General features: G+C 35.9%; 1 protein-coding gene, 1 long non-coding RNA gene and 1 other non-coding gene across 7 annotated transcripts in view; 2 read left to right on the plus strand and 1 right to left on the minus strand.

Moving 5' to 3' along the window:
* PALS1 (protein associated with LIN7 1, MAGUK p55 family member) overlaps positions 1 to 21,809 on the plus strand; it is a 93,662-nt gene that overhangs the window by 66,750 nt on the left and 5,103 nt on the right. For all 5 annotated transcript variants that reach the window (XM_060620093.3, XM_060620097.3, XM_060620094.3 and 2 more), the window contains exons 8-13: positions 8,048 to 8,231; positions 11,912 to 11,983; positions 12,335 to 12,406; positions 14,605 to 14,772; positions 15,691 to 15,893; positions 17,158 to 17,268. In XM_060620093.3, the coding sequence (XP_060476076.1) occupies positions 8,048 to 8,231; positions 11,912 to 11,983; positions 12,335 to 12,406; positions 14,605 to 14,772; positions 15,691 to 15,893; positions 17,158 to 17,268 (810 nt within the window). The remainder of the gene's footprint in view (positions 1 to 8,047; positions 8,232 to 11,911; positions 11,984 to 12,334; positions 12,407 to 14,604; positions 14,773 to 15,690; positions 15,894 to 17,157; positions 17,269 to 21,809) is intronic.
* On the minus strand, positions 15,741 to 19,053 carry LOC132670017 (uncharacterized). The gene is made up of 3 exons (XR_009606381.3): positions 17,627 to 19,053; positions 16,239 to 16,430; positions 15,741 to 15,777 (listed from the first exon to the last, which is right to left on the minus strand). It is a non-coding gene; the product is annotated as an uncharacterized LOC132670017 (long non-coding RNA).
* Positions 18,744 to 18,850, plus strand: LOC132670471 (U6 spliceosomal RNA). The gene has a single exon (XR_009606709.1). It is a non-coding gene; the product is annotated as a U6 spliceosomal RNA (small nuclear RNA).

Below are 21,809 nucleotides of genomic sequence, written 5' to 3' on the forward strand. Positions count from 1 at the left end.
TTAGAATATGCATTTACTTATCTGGGCTTTAAAAAAAATAATAAAGGGACAGAGAGAAAGGAAAAGATGGAAGGTTTATCCATTTTAAAATACAGTATTTTGGGGGTGACTAGCTGGCTCAGTCCGTAGAGTATGTGGACCTTGATCTCAGGATTGTGAGTTTAAGCCCCACATTGATTCAGCATTTGATGGTAGAGATGCTTTTCATCGATGAGTTTCTTTATGTTTGTGATTCATTGATTTATATATTTGGGTGCTTCCATATTTGGCACATAAATGTTTACAATTGTTAGGTCTTCTTGGTGGATAGACCCCTTAATTATGATATGCATGCCCTTCTTCATCTCTTGATACAGTCTATTTTTAAAGTCTAGGTTGTCTGATAGAAGTATGGCTATTCCGGCTTTCTTTTGTTTACCATTAGCGTGATAGATGGTTCTCCATCCCCTTACTTTCAATCTGTAGGTGTCTTTAGGTTAGAGATGCTTTTCAAAATGAAAAGATGATGTACGGTATTTTTTTTTCCTTCATTTCCTTCTTAAATTGTGAAGAACTCTCAAAATTGCCATATCTCTTGGAAAGTTTTTATCAAACCTAACTGGCTGAAAATGAATTACTGTTATTAAAGCTTGCACAAAGAAAACAGTGATAGGAAATTATAATTTTAGTTATTGGAGAATATGCAGAATAATTATCTGTGAGATTGCTGAATTTAAGAAATTAAAACAATTTATTGACCACTGTTATGGTACAAGTCAGGATCTATTAAGAGCAGCAAAAGGTATCTTTCTGATGTATGTTTTGTGATGTTTGAAGAAATGTGTGTTTAAGAGAAAATGGGAGTTATCTGCCAACCCCACTATATTTACTTGCTGAATTATGACGTCACAGACAGCAGGAGTCAGCTCTATCAGAAGTACTGCTTTATTTAGGTTTCTTTTGCATCACACATAGCAACCAGTGGCTGCTCTGTCAGTCACAGAGGGCAAGAGTCTTGGCACCTTTGTAGTTCACTTCTGGGTGATGGGCACATTTGTCCCAGGAAACAGCATCATTCATTCATTCATTTATTTTTTAATGTTTGTTTATTTTTGAGAAAGAGTGCAAGCTGGAGAGGGAAGCGAGAGGGAGACACAGAATTCAAAGCACACTCCAGGCTCTGAGCTGTCAGCACAGAGCCTGACACAGGGCTCAAACTCATGAACCATGAGATCGTGTCATGAGCCGAAGTCAGACACTTAACCGACCGAGCCACCCAGGTGCCCCAACATAACATCATTTAAATGGCAGTTTCCTTCTGTCTGCATTGACTTGAAAAAAAAAAGTTGGAGTTCTCAGACAAGTGTGCAAAACTCTAGATTATTCTACCATATAATTGAAATAATATGGAAGGAAGAAATAAAATATTTGAACATGAAGGCACTTTTTTCATGTAGTCCAGTGCTCTGATCTAACAGAAATAAATTGAAATGTGAGGGGTCACAATGCTTATTAGTGATGGAATATGTACTAGAAAATTCAGAGATTATTGATTATCCAATAAATATTAGCTATTATTGTGATTAGTTACTCAGTACCAGGTATGGTACTAATTGTTTTTTATAGGTTTTACCTCATTTAATGCCCACAGCATCCCTGTAAAAATACAGGTATTTTTATTTAACCCCTTCAACAGGCATTGAAACTAGAACTTAGGTCAAGTTAATTGCCCAAGCCCACTATTAATAAGTGACTAAGGACTAAATCTTATGCTTATTCCAGAAATTATGCTTTTAACAGTGTATAGTATAACAGGTAATGTCCCACAAAGCCACTAAATATTGCATTACTGTTTATTATCAATCTAAAGAAAATAATTAGAATACCATGATAGAAAAGTGTAACTATAGATGAATTAACATCTTAGTAGCTGGGACGCCTAGGTGGCTCAGTTGGTTAAGCATCCAACTCTTGATTTTGGCCCAGGTCATGATCTCATGGTTTGTGAGTTCGAGCCCTACGTCAGGCTCTGCAATGATAGCACGGAACGGAGCCTGCTTGGGATTCTCTCTCGCTTGCTCGCTCGCTGCTCTTCCCCTCTTCGTGTGTGCTCTCTCTCTTTCTGTCTCAAAAGTAAATCTTAAAAAAAAACAACTTTTTAGTAGCTATATAAATAATGATACTGGATTCTGAGTACAATAAAAGCATACTAAAGACATTAGTGTTTTAAATTGCCATAGGGTCTCTTTTGCCTACAGAAGACTTACAGCTTTAAGAAGACTGGGAGCATGACTGAAGTCTTCATTTGTGGGGATTGGGATGGGAGGATAGGAGAGAGATGTGGTTTAAGGGGAATTTTTAGGCTTAGGAAAGGAGAATGCTAAAAATCACAGGTCAGGGATACAATACACAGAATTTGCCACTAGCCAAATGGTATTAATAATTGAAATCTATTCTTAGGGGTCCCCAGTTTTTTCCTTACAGTGAAAATCTTGTTTTTGTGTACTAGGCACTATGCTAAGCAGTGAGTTGATAATAATTAACATGATATAAAAATAGCTATAGCTTGTAGTAAATGATAAAATGGAAATAAGCAGCCTTGAACACTGAAGAATAAAAAGAAATAGGATTAAGTGGTCAGGAAAGTCCTCTGGGTGGAGGCAACATGAGGCTGAGACCTGCAAGAAGAGATGAAGCTAGGCCTATTAATTGCCAGAAGACCTTTCTATTTGGAAATCCTTGGAGGTGGAGGAAAGTGGGGGAGTGGAAAGGTGGGGAGAGGATTCAAAGAGATGAAGCTGGAGAGGTAGGTAGGACCAGGTCAAGTAGATCTCTGTGGCCACAGCAGGGAATTTGGATATTAAATCTAGTATCATGATCTGATTTGTATTAAAAAAAAAACATTTCTTGGGTGCCTGGGTGGCTCAGTCGGTTAAGTGTCCAACTTCGGCTCAGGTCATGATCTCACAGCTTGTGATTTTGAGCCCCATGTCAAGCTCTGTGCTGACAGCTCAGAGCCTGGAGCCTGCTTCAGATTCTGTCTCCCTCTCTCTTTCTGCCCCTCCCCTGCTCGTGCTCTGTCTCTGGCTCTCTCAAAAATAAACATTAAAACATATATTTAAATAAATAAATAAGAATAAAAAATTAAAAAATAAAAAAACAATTTTTGGGGTGCCTGGGTGACTCTCGGTTAAGTGGCCTACATCAGCTCAGGTCATGATCTCATGGTTTGTGACTTTGAGGTCCATGTCAGGCTTTCTTCTGTCGGTACAGAGCCCACTTCAGATCCTCTGTTCCGCTCTCTTTTTGCCCCTACCCCCACTCATGCTCACTCTCAAAAATAAATACACATAAAAAAAATCATCTGGCCGCTGTGTGGAAATTGGATTAGTAGAGCCAGTAAGGGAAGCAAGGAGACTTAGGAAACTGAAATCATTATAAAGTATGATGATGGCTTAAACTAGGATGATAGCAGTGGCAATAGAGAAAATAGATCAGGTTGTGTTCTAGAAGTAGAGATGGCAAGACCTTGTAAAGAATGCAGAGAGTAAAAGAGGAAACAAGGATGCTTGAATAACCCACTGAGTGGATAGTGGTGCTGCTTACTAAGGGGAAGTCTGGAGGAAATAGATTTGGGGAGAAAAATGAAGAGGTCCATTTTCCAGGTTGAAGGGCATTCATGCGGACATACTGAGTACATAGAATTGAATGTATCAGTCTGTAATTCTAAGGAGAGATCTGGGCTACAGTTGTATTTACTGTGGGGAGAGCAGGTCAGGGGAGCAATTATGTGTTTGCAAGAAATTCTACAGTTTAAAAAAAAATGATTAAGGATGTTCAGTTTTTAAAGAGTTGAGAACTGCCTTTGTCAAATGTATTTACTTTTCTGTTAAGAAGTATAAAATGTATTCTCTAATTTTCATCTTAATTTTTTCTCTCCTTTGGAAGAGGATCTGGAATTTTATAATGCAGTAAGATTTTTATGAATACTGGGGCGCCTGGGTGACTCAATTGGTTAAGCGTCCGACTTCAGCTCAGGTCATGATCTCACAGCTTGTGAGTTAGAGCCCTACATCGGGCTCTGTGCTGACAGCTCAGAGCCTGGAGTCTTCTTTGGATTCTGTGTCTCCTTCTCTCTCTGCCTCTCCCCCGTTCATGCTCTCGCTCTTGCTCTCTCTGTCTCTCTCTCAAGAATAAACATTTTTTAAAAATTTAAGATTTTTATGAAATTTCAGTGTATATTAGATGGACATCCCTTTTCAAGTTAGGGCAATTGCTGTGTTAAGTTTGCTGTTATTCTAAGGTTCATATTTCTGTCTCCCTTCTACTGAACAACTTCTGGATGTCCCACAGATACCCAAAACTTCTCATATAAAATATGGAAGCAGACAAAGATAATCCTTGAGTGGGCATTGGGAGGAGGAATCTAGGATTGGAGGAGGAATTTGGAAACTGTTATAACACACTGGAAAGGCTTTTCTTGATGCTGCCCTTAATTTTACAGTGTGAGCAAGGGGTAGAGTTTAGGCCAAAGCTAAAGGAAGATAGATAGACTTTCATTCTTTTCCACAAATAATTTCAAAACTTCAAGATAAATCTATAATAAGAAATACAGAAATAAAAATTACAAAGAAAAATTATTTTGGAGCATGGACTCCCTTAGGAAAGATGTAAATAAATTGATGAATTGTTATCTCTTTACCATATCCCCATCATTAGGACTTCGAATGTGAATAGTTTACAGGTACTATGAAAAGGCCCAGAGAAAAATGTTGGGCTGGAAGGTAATTGTATATAAACACAAGATTTTGTTTTGTTTTGAAACCAAACAATATTTTGATCATGAGATACGTTGTACTGACATTGCAGCATTGTTAAACCCTGGAGTCTTCTAGAAGGGTCAGCATCTCTCCATTTTAAAAAGGCTTTGTTTTCCTTTGTATGGTAAAAAAAAAAAATAGCCACTAAAGGAGCTGGAGAGGAAAAATGGATGGAGATACCTTCTAGCACTGATAAGAGTTGATTGGTAGAATATATGGATAGAAGTCACATAAAGTATGACAAGGCAATGCTCAGACTTTAACTCAACCAAATGGTCAAGCTCTGTTGTGAAAAAACTTTGCTTTTTTTTTTTTTTTTTTTGCTTTGCTCTTAATTTTAGGTTACATTGTATACAGCTCTAGATAAGCAAAGCATTTCCCCTCTGTACTCTTCCTCAGCCTACACAAAGAGAGGCCCCATTCCAAACCAGCTAAATCTGAATGGTCAAGGGGTGACCCCAAGGCAGGAGTAGAGTGAAAAGCATCTCTGGCTGATTTTGTTGGACTTTGGCAAAGGTCGTTGAACTAGATACAGCCTCCACAGTGGTCTAATTAGTTTCCCTTAGGGTAGTAGTTCCCTAAGATTTTAGGGTACATTTCTTTCTTTCTTCCTCTCTTTCTTTCATTCATTCATTCATTTATTTTTAAATGCTTATTTATTTATTTTTGAGAGAGACAGCACACAAGTGGGGAAGGGCAGAGAAAGAGGGAGACAGAATCTGAAACAGGCTCCAGGCTCTGAGCTGTCAGCGCAGAGCCCAACACAGGGCCCGAATCACAAACTATGAGATCATGACCTGAGCTGATGTTGGATGCTTAACCGAATGAGCCACCCAGGCACTAGGGTTTTAAATGGCATGTGTGTAACAGTTATCCGAGGAGCCTAGTTAAAATGCAGAGTCGAAGTCGGAGATGTGGCATAAGAATTTAGTATTTTGATAAACATTCTAGGCAAGTGATCTTAGCAGAACACTTTGAAAACATGCTCTGTATTGCTTTCAGAAAGCTATTTGATAAAATCGTCAGTCAGGTGACCAAATTAGTCTGATCTCCTAGATGTCTAAAATAAAAGCCTGATAACAAAAATCTCTCTACCTCCTTAAATAATCCCTGTGATTCCATAATTAGATTCCTAAGACTCTTTGGCTAAAAAGGCAACAATTTAAGCAGATTTTGGAAGATTGGTTGACAGGGACTTCTAGATTATCCTACATTTTATGCCAAGGTTATAAATTGTATGTATAATCTCTTTAATCCAAGTCTCAACTGTGTTTTGATTCTCTGCTACTTTTGTATAACTTTCTAAAATTTATTTTTGGTTTTACCTGGCAGAGTTTTCAAGGTGTTAAAACTCTGTTTTCACATTAACAGTAAGGCTCTTTAGGGCACTCTCTAGCTGGAATGCAGCAGAACACAGTCCAAATGAAAGAGGTCTCTTAACCATATTTAATCCAAGAGTGTGTACGTTGTGATTCCATTTGTATGAAGCAAAATACCGGGAAAACTAATCTATGCTTCTAGAAATCAGGATGATGTTTGCCCTTGGAGGACATAGGGTGGTTAGTGACTGAAAGGTACAGGAGTCAGGGCTTCTCACGTGCTGGTGATATTCTCGTTCTTGATTTGCATGCTGGTTATACAGGTATGTTTCATTTGTGGAATTCATTGAGCCATACATTTATGACTTTGTGTACTATTTGAACTTACGGAGTACATCCATGAAAAGATAACCCCAAAAAAAGCAGACTAGCTATGTAAGTTCTGCATTTTTAACTGGATCATTTGCTTTATTTCAGTATTGCCAGTTTTATATTGGGAGTTGGATTTTCTCATTTCCTATATATAGTAGTTAGTAAAATATTTTTCTGAAATTATAAAAATATTTAAGACACCCTCAAGCATAATTTCTGAAAGAGGCTGTTACTTTCATGAGGATTCTTGGTTATGCCTTATGGAGGGAGATGGATTAGATATATAGAGATATATTTTTATCACTTATAAAGTGTTTTATCAAATTTCATATATCCATCATCATTGAAAATACTCAATTTTGTGTTTTAGGAGCTGAAAAAAGATACTGTACTTTCATAAAACAATTCTTGAAGCAGACCAGTATTATTTTTATGATAGGTGGCCTCAATTATGGTGAGGATGTAAAAGGCAATAACAATTGGATAGAAAAGGACTCCGAATAATAAAATTCTTAAGCTGTCAATTAGTTGCTTGGCTCATTGAGCTGAAACCTAAAGTTTAACCTCTATGGGGCAGAAACACTCATTGCATATAGGTGCTGGATTTCATTAGATGAAAATGGACTTCTTACAGATTTTGGAAATGTCACATGTCACTTAACCAGGCTGGATGAAAATTATAATGGAAAGTTAAAGAGAATATTAATATTAATTCTTTTTACTTTATTAAAATTAAGACAACTTTGTTACATCTTATAGAGGTATATTGGAGGAAATAGTATAGGAATAACTTAGCTCTCAGTAAGATTCATGTGAATTCTTACCTTTAATGCTGCAAGTGTAACACATTTTTTTGATATGCAGAAAAATTGTTAGCAAAAATTATAACCATACAACTAGTTAAATTTCAAAGCCTACAAATAGAATGCACAGGAATTTGTTATAAACTTGATTTAGGTTATTTTAGCAGTTTGGGGTGTGATTGTTTATGAACCTAAACAGATCCCTTTTAAAAGAAACACTGAGAGAAGTTTAAGGCACAGTCGCACTGACAGTGTATTCAAGAAGGGTAACAGCACCAGGGAAACTGACACTCTCCTGCATAAGTGACAGATGTGGTGAGGTTTAGTCCACATTTCTAGATAGTAGTGGTTTAGAAATTACATACCTTACTGCAGAGTCATTGTTTTCAAAGGTCAGGAATAGAGGGGGAAATGGTCTCAGTTACATTCCTTCTGCTTCTCTCAAGCCTTTGAGGCCCCTTAGCACTTCAGGCTCAGTTAGCAGCTAACAGTGCAGTCCTGTGCATACTTTTATACAGTTTTTGTTTGTTGTTTGTACTCTAGTACATGTTTGTAATCAACAGAGTGATGAACTTAACTGAAGAAAACAAGCCTGAGAAAATACTGCAGTTACTTAACTAAACCTCCCTTCTTTCAACTCATAATTGCTTTGCACTAATAAAATTGTAACATTTTGATTATATTTATGCTGAATATTTTGTGTTGCCATTTCATCATTACCGTTGTTTTAATTTTTACCCTTTTTATCTTTTAGATCCATGTGAAAGCTCATTTTGACTATGACCCCTCAGATGACCCTTATGTTCCATGTCGAGAGTTAGGTCTATCTTTTCAAAAAGGCGATATACTTCATGTCATCAGTCAAGAAGATCCAAATTGGTGGCAAGCCTATAGAGAAGGGGACGAAGATAATCAACCTCTAGCTGGGCTTGTTCCAGGTAAAAAGACAATATAGTATAAAGTACATATTTAAAAGAACATTTTGGAAAGAGCCCAAATGTCCATCAATGGATGAATGGATAAAGAAGATGTGGTATGTGTGTGTATACACACACACACACACACACACACACACACACACACAATGGAGTATTACTCAGCAATAAAAAAGAATGAAATCTTGCCATTTGCAACTATGTGGATGGAACTAGAGGGTATTATGCTAAGCTAAATTAGAGAAAGACAAATATCTTATGACTTCACTCATGTGAGGACTTTAAGACACAGAACAGATGAACAAAGGGAAGGGAAGCAAAAATAATATAAAAACAGGGAGGGGAACAAAGCATAAGAGACTTAAATATGGAGAACAAACAGAGGGTTACTGGAAGGGTTGTGGGAGGGGGGGAAGGGCTAAATGTGTAAGGGGCATTAAGGAATCTACTCCTGAAATTGTTGTACCATATGCTAACTAACTCGGATGTAAATTTTAAAAATTTTTTTAAAAATTAAAAAAAAATCACTTTGGGGCATCTGGGTGGCTCAGTCAGTTAAGCATCTGGCTCTTGATTTTGGCTCAGTTCGTGATCTCACAGTTTGTGAGATCAAGCCCCATGTCAGGCTCTGCCACTGACAATGTGGAGCCTGCTTGGGATTCTCTCTCTCTCCCTCTCTGCCTCACCCCTGTTCACTCTTTCTAAAAACAAATAAACTTAAAAAAAAAATATTTGAAATATAAGGCTTCACAGAGAAGAACTCGCTTTTTCATGTCCTTTAAAAACGGATGTAGTTACTTTTTCATGCAGTTGAGTCTATGTGTATAAAACCACAGAAGGCCACAAACCGTCTGCTTTAAAATCCAAAAGCTGAAAACAGATTTTGTCTATACTCAGTCATATTTCAAGGAATGAGGAATGGGCTTCTTATATTAACTTCAGGGGATGATGCTACACCCTTGATTCTTCACAGTAACAGACACGAGATGTTCCTCTAGAAATCCTGCGGTATTGAGTAGCCATCATGTTCTACTTAGTGCTCGTGCCAAATATCAATTTGATATCTTCTCATCATGCCAGCCTTAGCCCATAAATATTTAGAACTAGAGTATATTGACTGATTGTATTGAGTTTCTAAAAGTATAGAGATGCACCAAGGAGATTTCAGTGATATCATTTGTAAGGTTTTTTTTTATAGGACAAATAAATGAACCCACCTTAGTTTGAGTTTGATGAAGGTTTTGTTAGAAGACTTCTTAAGAAGTCATATTGTCTACCTTCCATTAATGTCTGCTGTCATAACAACAGTCTACATCCATATGTACTATAAAAATGTGCCATAGAAGTACATGACTGTAATGCTTTTAAACATTTTAATATGTAACTGATCAAAATTATTTTGCTCCTTATTTTTTCTAAATCTGTTAACATCAGATACTTATTTTTATTTCTTTTTTACTTTAAAATTTTAGTGCTCTAAAATTTTCCATCACCATATTTACTTGTTTTTACTAGGAATGCAGTCTGTATAGCTCCTGAAGATAACCTGGTTATCTTTAATGCTTCTTGAGTGTATCAGACTCAGTATTAATGGTTTTGCTTTTGTTCTTATGAAATACACTGAGTTCTGCAGATTATGCCAACATAGATGGAATTTGCTTATTGATTTCCAAGAATCCTTGGCTTGAAACAAAAAAAAAAACTAGATATAAAAATTTAAAAAGTTGAACTCTAGTCCAAGTTTTTTAAGTAAAACCACTTTTATCTTTCAAAAAAAAATACATTTGATTTTAAGGTAGATCTCTGAAAACAAGATGAAAATCAAAAACTTTGAAAGCCGCCTATATTAAAATCTTAATTCTAAGAGGAAAAACTTAGAATGAAATGTTTTTCATTTATTTGTATCATTGGTAGCTGAAAGGTGGAAGTAAAAAAATGATTAAAACATATATATGTACATATGTATATGTGAAGAAAAAGGGATTGAGAAGAATAAATGCAAGGGAATACATTGAGTAGTATCTTAAATTCAAATGGTGAATGTTCACATATTATTTTGTAAAGTGACCTCCTGGAATTAATTTCTTTAATTTGAGATAATTTTAACTGATCCAGAACCAAGATCCAACATAGTACTTTCTACATAGTAAATGCTTAATGAAAGCTTTGTAAAAATTGAACTATTAAATTTTCTAACACTGGTTTATTATTTATCTTCTATTATATTATATTCTAGTAAAACATGTCCTAGGATTGGTTGATAGGCTGAAACTTAATACTTTAAACATTTGGAGGCTTATAATTATAGCTGACATACTCTCATATGATGGCAGGAAGATTTAAAAGGGAATATATTCTGCCAACTAGACTGAGTTTCATGTCTTTGTACCCTCAGCACATAGCCTGGTGTCTTCCATATGTATCACAGATTCTTTACTACATGATCTAAAATTAAACTGATCTCATTATACATTATTAGTTATTGAGAAGAAAGAGCAGTCAGTTCCATTGAAGGGAGGAAAACATAAAAAAGAGGAAATAAAATGTTATGGTTTCATAGTACCATGAAAAGAGCACTGTCTTGGAGAGTAAGATAGGAATTTGAATCCTAATTCTGCTCCTTTTGAGTCTTCAGTAAATCACTTAATTTCATTGAGGTGTAGCTACCTCACCTGTAAATTCAGAAAATAATGCTTCATAAAAACATCAGTGTTATGCATAAAAATCTGTCAATTGGGGCCTGATAAGAAATCGTCACCAGAAACAAATGATATCTACTACTATTTTAGTTTACTTTATGGTGATCCTCCCCTCAGAAAAACCTTTTCCAAATGCTACTTGTTGGTTAAATTGAAAAATTAAAAAGACTCTGTTTTGGATAAAATTTTGTGTCAAGTAAGTACGATCTATTCTTTGGGAGTTAACCCAGTAATCTCTAGAACATATTTATATCTTATGATTGAATCCATCCAGTTATTTCTGTGTCTAATTTTTTGTTTTTTCATTTGTTTGTATATGAGAAAGGGAAATAAATAGTAACTGGTTTGATTACTAAGAACCACTGGAAAGTGGGTAGGGAGGTAAGGGCTGGAAGGTTCTTTGAAAAGCAAATAAATGTTGATCCTCTTCACAGAAACCTTGAACCAAAGAATCAAACAGTTATAATGTAGTATAAATATCAGTAATTATTACTGATAACAATAATGCTGAAAAGAGGCCAGTTAATACTTTTAGTCATAAAACATTACTGTGTGCTAGAATACAGAGAATACAACTTTTAAGTTTTGTTGAAAATTGCATGTTGAGGAAAAGAGTGAAAAGGAAAACTATTTGTCACAATCCATCTCTTAGACTGAGACGGAGGGGAATTCACAAGAACTTTTTAAAATACGTGTCTTACCGTTAAATAATGTACCCTCTAATTTACATTTGATCATAGTCCAACATTAGTGTTTGACATATTAGAAACATCTTATAATGTATTGTATTATTGTTGCCTGTTTGTTTCTTTTGTGGTTTATATGTTTATATTAAAAGAAGGTTACCATAACCAAAAAAAGGAATATAAGTGAAGAGTTACTTCTGGTGTTATCCCCTTGATGAAAAAAACAAAAACCCTTCTATTCTTTTGTCTTAAATTATACTAATTTAATTATACTAATTATTTTCTTTCTGCTACTAAGGGAAAAGCTTTCAGCAGCAAAGGGAAGCTATGAAGCAAACCATAGAGGAAGATAAGGAGCCAGAAAAATCAGGTTGGACACTTAATATTTGACATTAATGAGAGGTTTCTTAGGTCTCCATCTGAACTGTTTAAATCAGTTAGAACTGTCAAGAAAGATGTATTCATGGTAAGAGTGATATGAGCAGCAAAACTGATTATCTTAGGACTCTAAATGAAGGACAAGATTTAAGTATTAAAAAGTGTCTGTGATGTGAGACTAATGGAAAATTGTAACTGTTTCCCTGAAAAATAGTTCTGTGAACAATGTAATATGTGTTTATAAATTTCAATGGAAAACTATTTCAGTTCTTCAATTTGAAATACATAGCTTTGTTCAAGGAAACAAGTACCACATTTATAGTTGTTTCTGATTATTCAACAGGAAAACTATGGTGTGCAAAGAAGAATAAAAAGAAGAGGAAAAAGGTTTTATATAATGCAAATAAAAATGATGGTGAGTTCTCCTCTAAGATATAGCTGGATTTACATCTCAAAGAGGTCTATATCTAACACTTGAAAGAAATTAAACTGCTATTTTTAGGGAGTTATACTATTAGTCCTATTTTGCTTCTTAATGTAACATATGTGCTTAAGAAAGTCATTTAGCAGAAATTATTTTCTTTTGGAATCCTATGAGTAATGCAGTGTTTTGAGTTTAGAGAAAAACTGGCATAAAAATTAAAGTACAATTTAGCATTATGTAGTGTTTGATAGATTCCTGTTTTTCCTACTTAAATTCTTTGCAAAATTAATACATGCCTCCAAATGAGTATTTTGTTTACAGTAACTCATGTCACCAAGACAACCCTTCCACAGAGCCTGCTACCTGTTGGCTGAGTCAGGCACAAAAGGAGAGTGTTTTTGTTTTGTTTTATTACTAAGATTTAAAAAAAAATTTTAAGTGTAGCTTCTCTCCACATCAAAGGCTCTAGTAACACAGGGTTTGTGTTCACAAGTGACAGCAGTCTGCTGACCTGAGTGATGGCTGTTGCCTATTAGGCACCAACTACCTTAGTTCGGCAGTTTCCACATCCAGTTTTTATAAACCCAACCTCATTTACTGCTTTTCATTACCTTCTTCATTCGTCCTTAACGTGCATTAGAATTTTCTCCCCCTGCTTTGCTTCATGTCAGAAACAAGCCAAATAATAAAGCAAAGGCACTCCTTAACTTCTTATACAATTTATAAGGCTTATTATTCTCTCAATATCTTGAGTTGTTTTTTTTTTAGGTAGCATAAATTAAACACAAAAATAAAATATTATAGGTTATTGAAAAATTCTATTTAAAAGAGATTCAGTCTACTTTAATAAAATTTTTTTTTCCAAAATAAATATCCATAATGCTAATTAAATCACTATGTAATTAAGATTTATTGAATTTTTAATCCTTTGCTCTATATTTGGGTAAGTATGTTTCTGCATCTTTTGAAACATACTAAATTGGTTCAGCTCTAATAGCTATTATAGAAAACCTGCATATCTGAAGCTTACAGATTTATAAACTAAGTCTTTATAAATAAAAATGCTGCCACAGTCTGATTGTACATGTTAGAAGGAAGAACTCAGATTTTTCAGAGTGTAAAGTATTTTGGGAAAGGCAGGAATTATATTTCTACAATAATAACTATCATTTATAATAACCATTCTATTCCAGGAGTAGTAACTATATACTTTAGATACTTTCATCCATTTAGGTCTCACAATAAATTCCTTGAGATTACAGATTAACAAACTGAAGTTCAAATATTAAAAATCTGCTTTAGTTCTTAAAGCATATATAGTTGAGCTCGAATCTAGACAGTTTGGGTTCCTACTCTGCACTCTGTGCAAAGCACTGGCAAGACTAAAATGATTGCCTGACCCCGTGGAACTTACAGCCAAGTGTGACCATATATCTGATGCTCTTTCCCCGACAGGGAGTGAGAACAGGAGTGAGAAGATAGCAGGCTGCTAGTTCTCTGCCTTTGTTCTTACCACTTGACAGCTCTGATTTCATCTGGGTTATGGGCTTTAGGAATGTTACCCCACCTTTCACAATTTATACATCTTGAATCGTGACCTCAAGTTAGTATTCCAAGTTCGGATAGCACACATAATGACCTGATTTCAAGTTATATAATCACAGAAAAGTATCCCTACTTTCTCTGATAACATTAGTTGTAGCTACTATTTGTAAATGTTTGTCAGTGCCAGGTGTTGTGCTCAGCATATATATTGTCTGATCCTTAAACCAACCCTCTAAGTGAAGTATTATCTCCATTTTACAAAAATGGCAGATAATATTCTCATTAGTTTATCCCCTGGTGCCCACCCTCTGACAGAGTATTGGCTGCAAACTAGTTATTTTACATAAGAAGGAGTGTAGTTATATTGTATTAAAACATTCAAACTATGAAGCATAAGGAGCAGTAAACACTTCCAGAAGGATCAGTATATTGTCTGATTTATTTTCGTAGTATCCTGGGAAGTATATATTCACATTGGAAAATATTCATATAATCCTACCCAGTTATTACTATCTTCATCCAAAAAGCTAAGCATTTTTAATGATAATAAAGTATCTTCTCTCCAATTTTTTGGAAAATTTGAGTACATTTTTATTACATGGCAATAATTCTATCTGAAGGGCTTAACTTTTTCTTTTTCAAAGATTATGACAATGAAGAGATCTTAACTTATGAGGAAATGTCACTTTATCATCAGCCAGCAAATAGGAAAAGACCTATCATTCTGATTGGTCCACAGAACTGTGGCCAGAATGAATTGCGTCAGAGGCTCATGAACAAGGAAAAAGACCGCTTTGCATCTGCGGTTCCTCGTAAGTTTGGATGCATTCTCATTTTCCTGTGCTTTTCAATTTTCTATCTTAGAACCTAACTGGAGGGAAATTTTTCATCCAGTTCATCAAAAATAGTTTTGCCCAGAAAAAAGGAACTTTGTTTTAATCAAATCTTTTGAGAATATGTAACTCAAGATAGTCATTATTGAGAAATTTCCATTTTTCCTGTGGTACTAATTATTTTCTAAATGAGTTTCAATTTGGGTTTCTTACGATTCCCTATTCAATATGGAATCAGTTTCTGTTTTTTAAACTGATGCAGAAGATAGAAATGTAGACTGAATGTCTGAACACAGAAGTTCTGTTTAAAGATTTTATAGTACCTAGGGGCGCCTGGGTGGCTCAGCTGGTTAAGTGTCTGACTTCGGCTCAGGTCATGATCTTGCCCTACATCGGGCTCTATGCTGACAACTCAGAGCCTGGAGACTGCTTTGGATTCTGTGTCTCCTCTCTGCCCCTCCCCTACTCGTGCTCTGTCTCTCTCAAAAATGAATAAACGTTTAAAAATGCTGTATCTTAAAATTAAATAGTATAAGTAAATAATAAATAGGTAAGTAAGTGAATAAATATTACACAGTGCCTAATCTTATGGAAATAAACTTTAGGAAAAAAATGGTAGTGTTTAAATGCAAGAAGCAATTTAAAGTGTAAGCATAAACTGTGTTACGGCAATTAAATGTAACTATTATTAAGATACTAAAACCACATTTTTGTTCATTTCTCAGTCTAGAAATAAAACCAGTCAGTGTTAAACACATGGGCTCTTAACATTTCCTCAGTTCGTCATTTTACATTTCCTCTGTGTTACAAAATTAAAATTTTTCCTGACTAGCAGAAATATCCCCCATCTTTACTCTGATCCATGCCCGTTATTTTTACCTGATTTTGTTTGCCTAGATACAACTCGGAGTAGGCGAGACCACGAAGTAGCTGGTAGAGATTACCACTTTGTTTCACGGCAAGCATTTGAGGCAGACATAGCAGCTGGAAAGTTCATTGAACATGGTGAATTTGAGAAGAATCTGTATGGAACCAGCATAGATTCTGTACGGCAAGTGATCAACTCTGGCAAAATATGTCTTTTAAGTCTTCGTACACAGGTAAATAAAGTTCTCATACTATTTTTTCCACTGGTCATCTGTTTTTTTAGTGGACAAAAGAACTTAGTCTCTACTATTTCAATTATAAACATTTGATTTAAGAAAAGTACAGGGGCGCACCTGGGTGGCTCAGTCGGATAAGTGCCCGACTTCGGCTCAGGTCATGATCTCATGGTTTGTGAGTTTGAGCCCCGCATCGGGCTCTGTGCTGACAGCTCAGAGCCTGGAGCCTGCTTCGGATTCTGTCTCCTTCTCTCTCTGCCCCTCCCCCACTTGTGCTCTGTCTCTCTCTGTCTCAAAAATAAATGTAAAAAAACAAAAAAGAAAAGTATAAATGCGGGGCACCTCGTGGCTCAGTCAGTTAAGCGTCCAACTTCAGCTCAGGTCAGGTCATGATCTTGCGGTTGCAGTTCTTGGGTTCAAGCCCCAAATCGGGCTCTGGGCTGACAGCTTGGAGCTCAGAGCCTGGAGCCTGCTTCAGATTCTGTGTCTCCCTCTCTGCCCCTTCCCTGCTCACACTGTTGTCTCTGTCTCTCTCTGTCAAAAATAAATAAACATTAAAAACATTTTAAAGAAAGTATAAATGCTTTCACTAAATGCCTTCAGAATTCTTTAATGTTAAATTGGGTGAAAACATTTTTCAAAGAACTTACGGTAGTTAAAATGTATTGTCTTAATAATGTTATTAGATAGAAAAAGCATGTTCCTGTAATCCCTGTTTAGACAGTGTGCTTCAGTTGAGGAACACACAGTCATGCAGTGGCAAAGGCAGGGTGAAAACCACAATCTCCTAATTCAGTCTGCTTTTTCTTGGGTGTACTTTTCCAGAACTTCTTTTTATATATGTGTGTGAAATTTTTCTTTATATTCTGCTTGTATTTAGATCCCAGCACCCAATAACATTACTGCTTATTTCTACTTCCTCCAAAATGGAATTTGAATATGGTTATTTATAATCTTTATGTGATCTTATTAGAGGATATTTTAGCATCACATAGTTGTATACCTTCAGTGTCATTTTTATTTCATTATATATAAACAGGGCAAGCTAATTTGTGTGTGTGTGTTGCATAGGCACATAGTATATTCTTACAGTGAATGGTAGGATCTTAAAATATTGTGAATTGTTACAAAGATGTTTGGAAACATTCATAGGCAATGTTTTTTTTTTTTTTTAATGATATTATTATTTGAACTATATTACTGGGAAGCAAATAAATGATGAAAATTATTATAAAGATCCAAAATATTTTTTTTTTAATAGTCATTGAAGACTCTCCGGAATTCAGACTTGAAACCTTATATTATCTTCATTGCACCCCCTTCACAAGAGAGACTTCGTGCATTATTGGCCAAGGAAGGCAAGAATCCAAAGGTAATAATGTTGTACTGTTCCACTGAAAGTAAACATGAAAGAGTCATGACCTAATATGTCACAAATGCTTAAAAGCTACATTGGCTTGAGCTTTCAAACTGATTATTCTTTGAGCCCTGTCACTTTTCCCAAAATTTCTGTTGTTGCTTCTGGCTGGACTATGACAGCTCTCCAAAGCAGGGACTTCCCTTGTTGTTCCCCACACCGTCTCTATTGTTATCCCAAATGTGTGGTTACTCTTGGTATTCCTTAACCTTCTTTACATGGGTCCCTGTTATTTCCAATAGAGATTATGTGACCTCCCTGCTTTCTACCCCCAAAGAAAAAAGTTCTCAGCAGATTCTTAGGGATTACCCACTTTTCTTTGTTAGATACTCTGTATATGGGGGGAGCCGAGTTGGGTGCTCTTGATTTTCTCTTCTTTTTTCTCATTGAAATTTATGTTCTATTTGCCTTCTCCCTTTGGTCTTCTCAAATGACCTGAAACGGAAAAATTTTTTTTTAATTATTTTAGATGCTGGACATGGTTGAGGTAGTTCACATTTTACTAAACATTGTTAATAACAAAATTATACTGATGTACTTAATCAGAAAGCATTGACTTTGTTTAAATATGTGAAATGAAAACTGTCAAGTGACTTACTATATCAAAGTAACAAGTATTTTCCCTTGTTTTTTTGCTGATTTTTAAAAAAAATTTTTCTAATTTTTTATTTTTTAATGTTTATTTCTGAGAGAAAGTGAGTGAGCATGAGGGTGGAGGGGCAGAGAGAGACAGGGATACAGAATCCCAGGCAGGCCCCACGCTGTCAGCACAGAGCCTGACACAGGGCTCGAACCCACAAGTTGTGTGAGATCATGACCTCAGCTGAAACCAAGAGTTGGATGCTTAACCAGCTGAGCCACCCAGGCACTCCCCACCCCCCACTTTTTTTTAATGCTTATTTTTGAGAGAGAGGATGTGTGAGTGGGGGAGGGACAAAAAGAAGGGGGACAGAAGATCCAAAGCGGGCTCTGTGCTGACAGTAGAGAGCCTGATGGGGGGCTCAAACTCAGGGAACCATGAGATAATGACCTGAACCAAAGTCAAATGCTCTACTGATGAGCCACTCAGATGCCCCAGATATCTTAAATATTTCTGTTTTACAGAGGAATCATTTAGGTCTCCTCATTTCATTTGTTCTCTCTAAATCTCCTTAAAAACCATAAACAGGGTGCCTGGATGGCTCAGTCGTTAAGCATATGACTTGAGCTCAGGTCATGATCTCATAGTTGGTGAGTGCGAGTCCCATGTCAGATGAGCTTGTGTCCTGCTTCAGGTAAAAAACACAAGCCGCTGGCGAGCCCGCTTCTCTCTTTCTCTCTGTCTCTCCCTCTCTGCTCTTCACTCACTTGTGCCCTCTTTCAAAAAACAAACAAACCATAAACACACATCGTCACACTTTTTTATAAGATCCTTAAAAGTCACTAAAAGCGTGCTCGCTTCGGCAGCACATATAGTAAAATTGGAACGATACAGAGAAGATTAGCATGGCCCCTGCACAAGGATGACACACAAATTCGTGAAGCATTCCATATTTTTTAGAACAAACTGAGGGTTGATGGGGGGTGGGAGGGAGGGGAGGGTGGTTGATGGGTATTGAGGAGGGCACCTTTTGGGATGAGCACTGGGTGTTGTATGGAAACCAATTTGACAATAAACTTCATATATTGAAAAAAAAATTTTTTTTTAACATTTATTAAAAAAAAAAAGTCATTAAAAGCATAACATCACTGCTTTCCTGATTCTTGGCTATACACCATAGCCACCAGCCCTCTTTCTTCCTCCCCAAGATAATATCTTTTTCTGTTCTCGGTCTGCTTATGTTTCTTATTCAATCTATACTTGAAGGTCATATTTTTCAGTGTCTTAGGCTGTAGACAATCAAGGACTTTCTCATCCTACATGATGAGCGTAATTCTGGTTGCTTTCTTTAGGCAATCTGGTTAAAGTACGCTATCTGGTTAAAGTAGTGTTTCACCCTTTTTTCAGTTTTTGCAACATAATTGTTAAGTTCATTAATTAATAGAGTCAAAGTATCTGTTGTTCTTAGCACTTGGGATGATACCCAAAAAAATGAGACAAGGTCACTGGCTGTTCTTGAGGGGGTCACAATAAAGAAAACAAAACTGATACTCTATGAAACTTAGTGCCAGTAATTACTTTGGTAGACCAGAAGAAATACCATGGTTGTTTAAGAAAAAGGCTGGATATTAAGGACGAGAGTGGACTTCATCCTACTTGTTCAGCCTAATTTTTCAATTTTCTAATGTGCACACTTAACTTTTTTGTTAGTTTTTTCTTCTCCAAGGATTCAGTATTGTGCGAAGGGCTATCTGTATACCATTCCAGAACATGTTAGGCAACCTTCTTTGGGTTGGTGGTCTGGAATGCTCTTATGGGATTATTTATCCTATTATTTATTTTGAATTAGCTATCCCAAATTGAGTAAGGTCTAGAATGATACCAATTATACATATTTTTAAATGAAGAACTTAATCAGGACCAAGATGTTTTACTAGTTTACAGTATGCTTGATTTTCTGATGAGAAATTTCTGATTTTTAAAAATTAACTTTATTGAAATTATTTTATATATTTTACCTGTATAATTCAGTGAGTTTTGGCAAAATGTATAGCTGTGTCACTGCCATGCCAGTCAAGATTTAGAACATTTTCATCACTTTAGAAAATCTCTCCTGCTTCTTTATATAAATTAAAAATAAAAAAGTTTATTATTCTGAAAGAGAAGGGGTGGGAGAGAGACAGAATCCCAAGCAGGCTTCGTGCTCAGCATAGAGCCCAATGTGGGGCTCCATCCCACAACCACGAGATTTTTACTTGAGCTACCCAGGTGCCCCCATGCTTCTCTGAAGTTAATACCCCTCCATTCTTCCCTAGGCAACCACTAATTTCCTTTCTGTGACTGTGGATTTGTCTGTTCTAGCAGTTCATTTAAGTGGAACCATAGTGTATATTTAAGTTTGCATCTGGCTTTTGATTAGCATAGTGTTACTGAGATTTATCAGTGTTGCATCTAACAGTTCATACCTACATATTGCTGAGTCGTATACCATGAGCTAAATATATCACAGTTGGTTCATTCATCAGTTAAAAACCATTTGGGTTGTTTCCAATTTTGAGCTGGTGGGATTAAAGCAGCTCGAAATATTCAGTCTTTTGGTGGACGTGGATGTTTTTGGGGTTTTTTGAATTGCTGGATCAAATGGTGAGTGTATATTTTAACTGTATAAAGTTGTAAAGCTGTTCTAAAACAGTTTGGTTCCACTTGTTCCCACTTTGGTTCCATTTGCTTCACATCCTTACCAGCTTTTGCTTTTGTTGGTTTGTCAGCAACTTTTGCCATTCTGATAAGTGTGAAGTATCATTAAGGTTTTCATTTGCATTTTCCTGATGACTAATGATAGTATTTTTTCATGTGGTTATTTAAGTATATTCTTTTGTGAAATGTCTTATTTTTTAAATTGGTGGTTTTATTGAGTTGTAAATTTTTTTTTATATATTCTGGAAATATTTTCTCAAAATATTTTTAATTTTAAAGAAGCACACTTTTTCATTTTTCTTTTAATGATTTTTGCATACTGTCTGAAAATATTTGCCTACTTCCAAGATTATAAAGATTTTATCCTATGTTTTCTTATAATAGCTTTCTTGTATTTGGCTTTTACTCTTAGGTCTACAATCTCTAAAATGTCTTTGTTTTAGTATGAAGTAAGGATGGTGTTGGTTTGGTGGTTTTTGTTTTTATTATTTTTTTTAATCACATGTGGATGTTCAGTTGCTCTAGCATCATTTCTTGAAAAAGACCGTACTTTTTCCCATTGAATTCAATTGGCATGCTTTTAAAAATTCACCTGGCCAAATATGTAGTGGAGAGTGGGGTAGGATTATTTCTGGACTCCATGCTGTATTTATGCTAATTACACACTGTCTTGATTACTGCAGTTTTATTAGAAGTTTCAAAAAAGTCAGAAAAAGGAATGAAGTATTCCTACATGGTGCATCATGGATGAACCTCGAAAACATTATAAGTGAGAGAAGCCAGTCACAAAAGACTACATGTTGTATGATTACATTTTATGGCAAACCTATAGGGACCTAAAGTAGATTAGTGGTTGCCTAGGGCTGGGGGTTGGGAGACAATGGAGAGTGGCTGCCTAGGGGTATGGATTTTTTGGCTGGGGTGGGAGAATGATTGAAAATATTCTAAAATTGTGCTGTTGATTGCAGAACTCTGTGACTATACTAAAAATGATTGAATCATTCATTTTAAAATGGGTGAATTATAAATTAATTGTATCTCAAGAAAAATGTTATCAAAAAAAAAATCCCAGATGTTTCTGTGAAATTGAAAAGATGATTTCAGGGGCACCTGGGTGGCTCAGTTGGTTAAGCATCCGACTTTGGCTCAGGTCATGATCTCACGGTTCGTGGGTTCAAGCCCTGCATTGGGCTCTGTGCTGACAGCTCAGAGCCTAGAG

This window comes from Panthera onca, chromosome B3 (genome assembly GCF_046562875.1).
Source record: "Panthera onca isolate mPanOnc1 chromosome B3, mPanOnc1 haplotype 2, whole genome shotgun sequence".
Lineage (NCBI taxonomy): Eukaryota > Metazoa > Chordata > Mammalia > Carnivora > Felidae > Panthera > Panthera onca.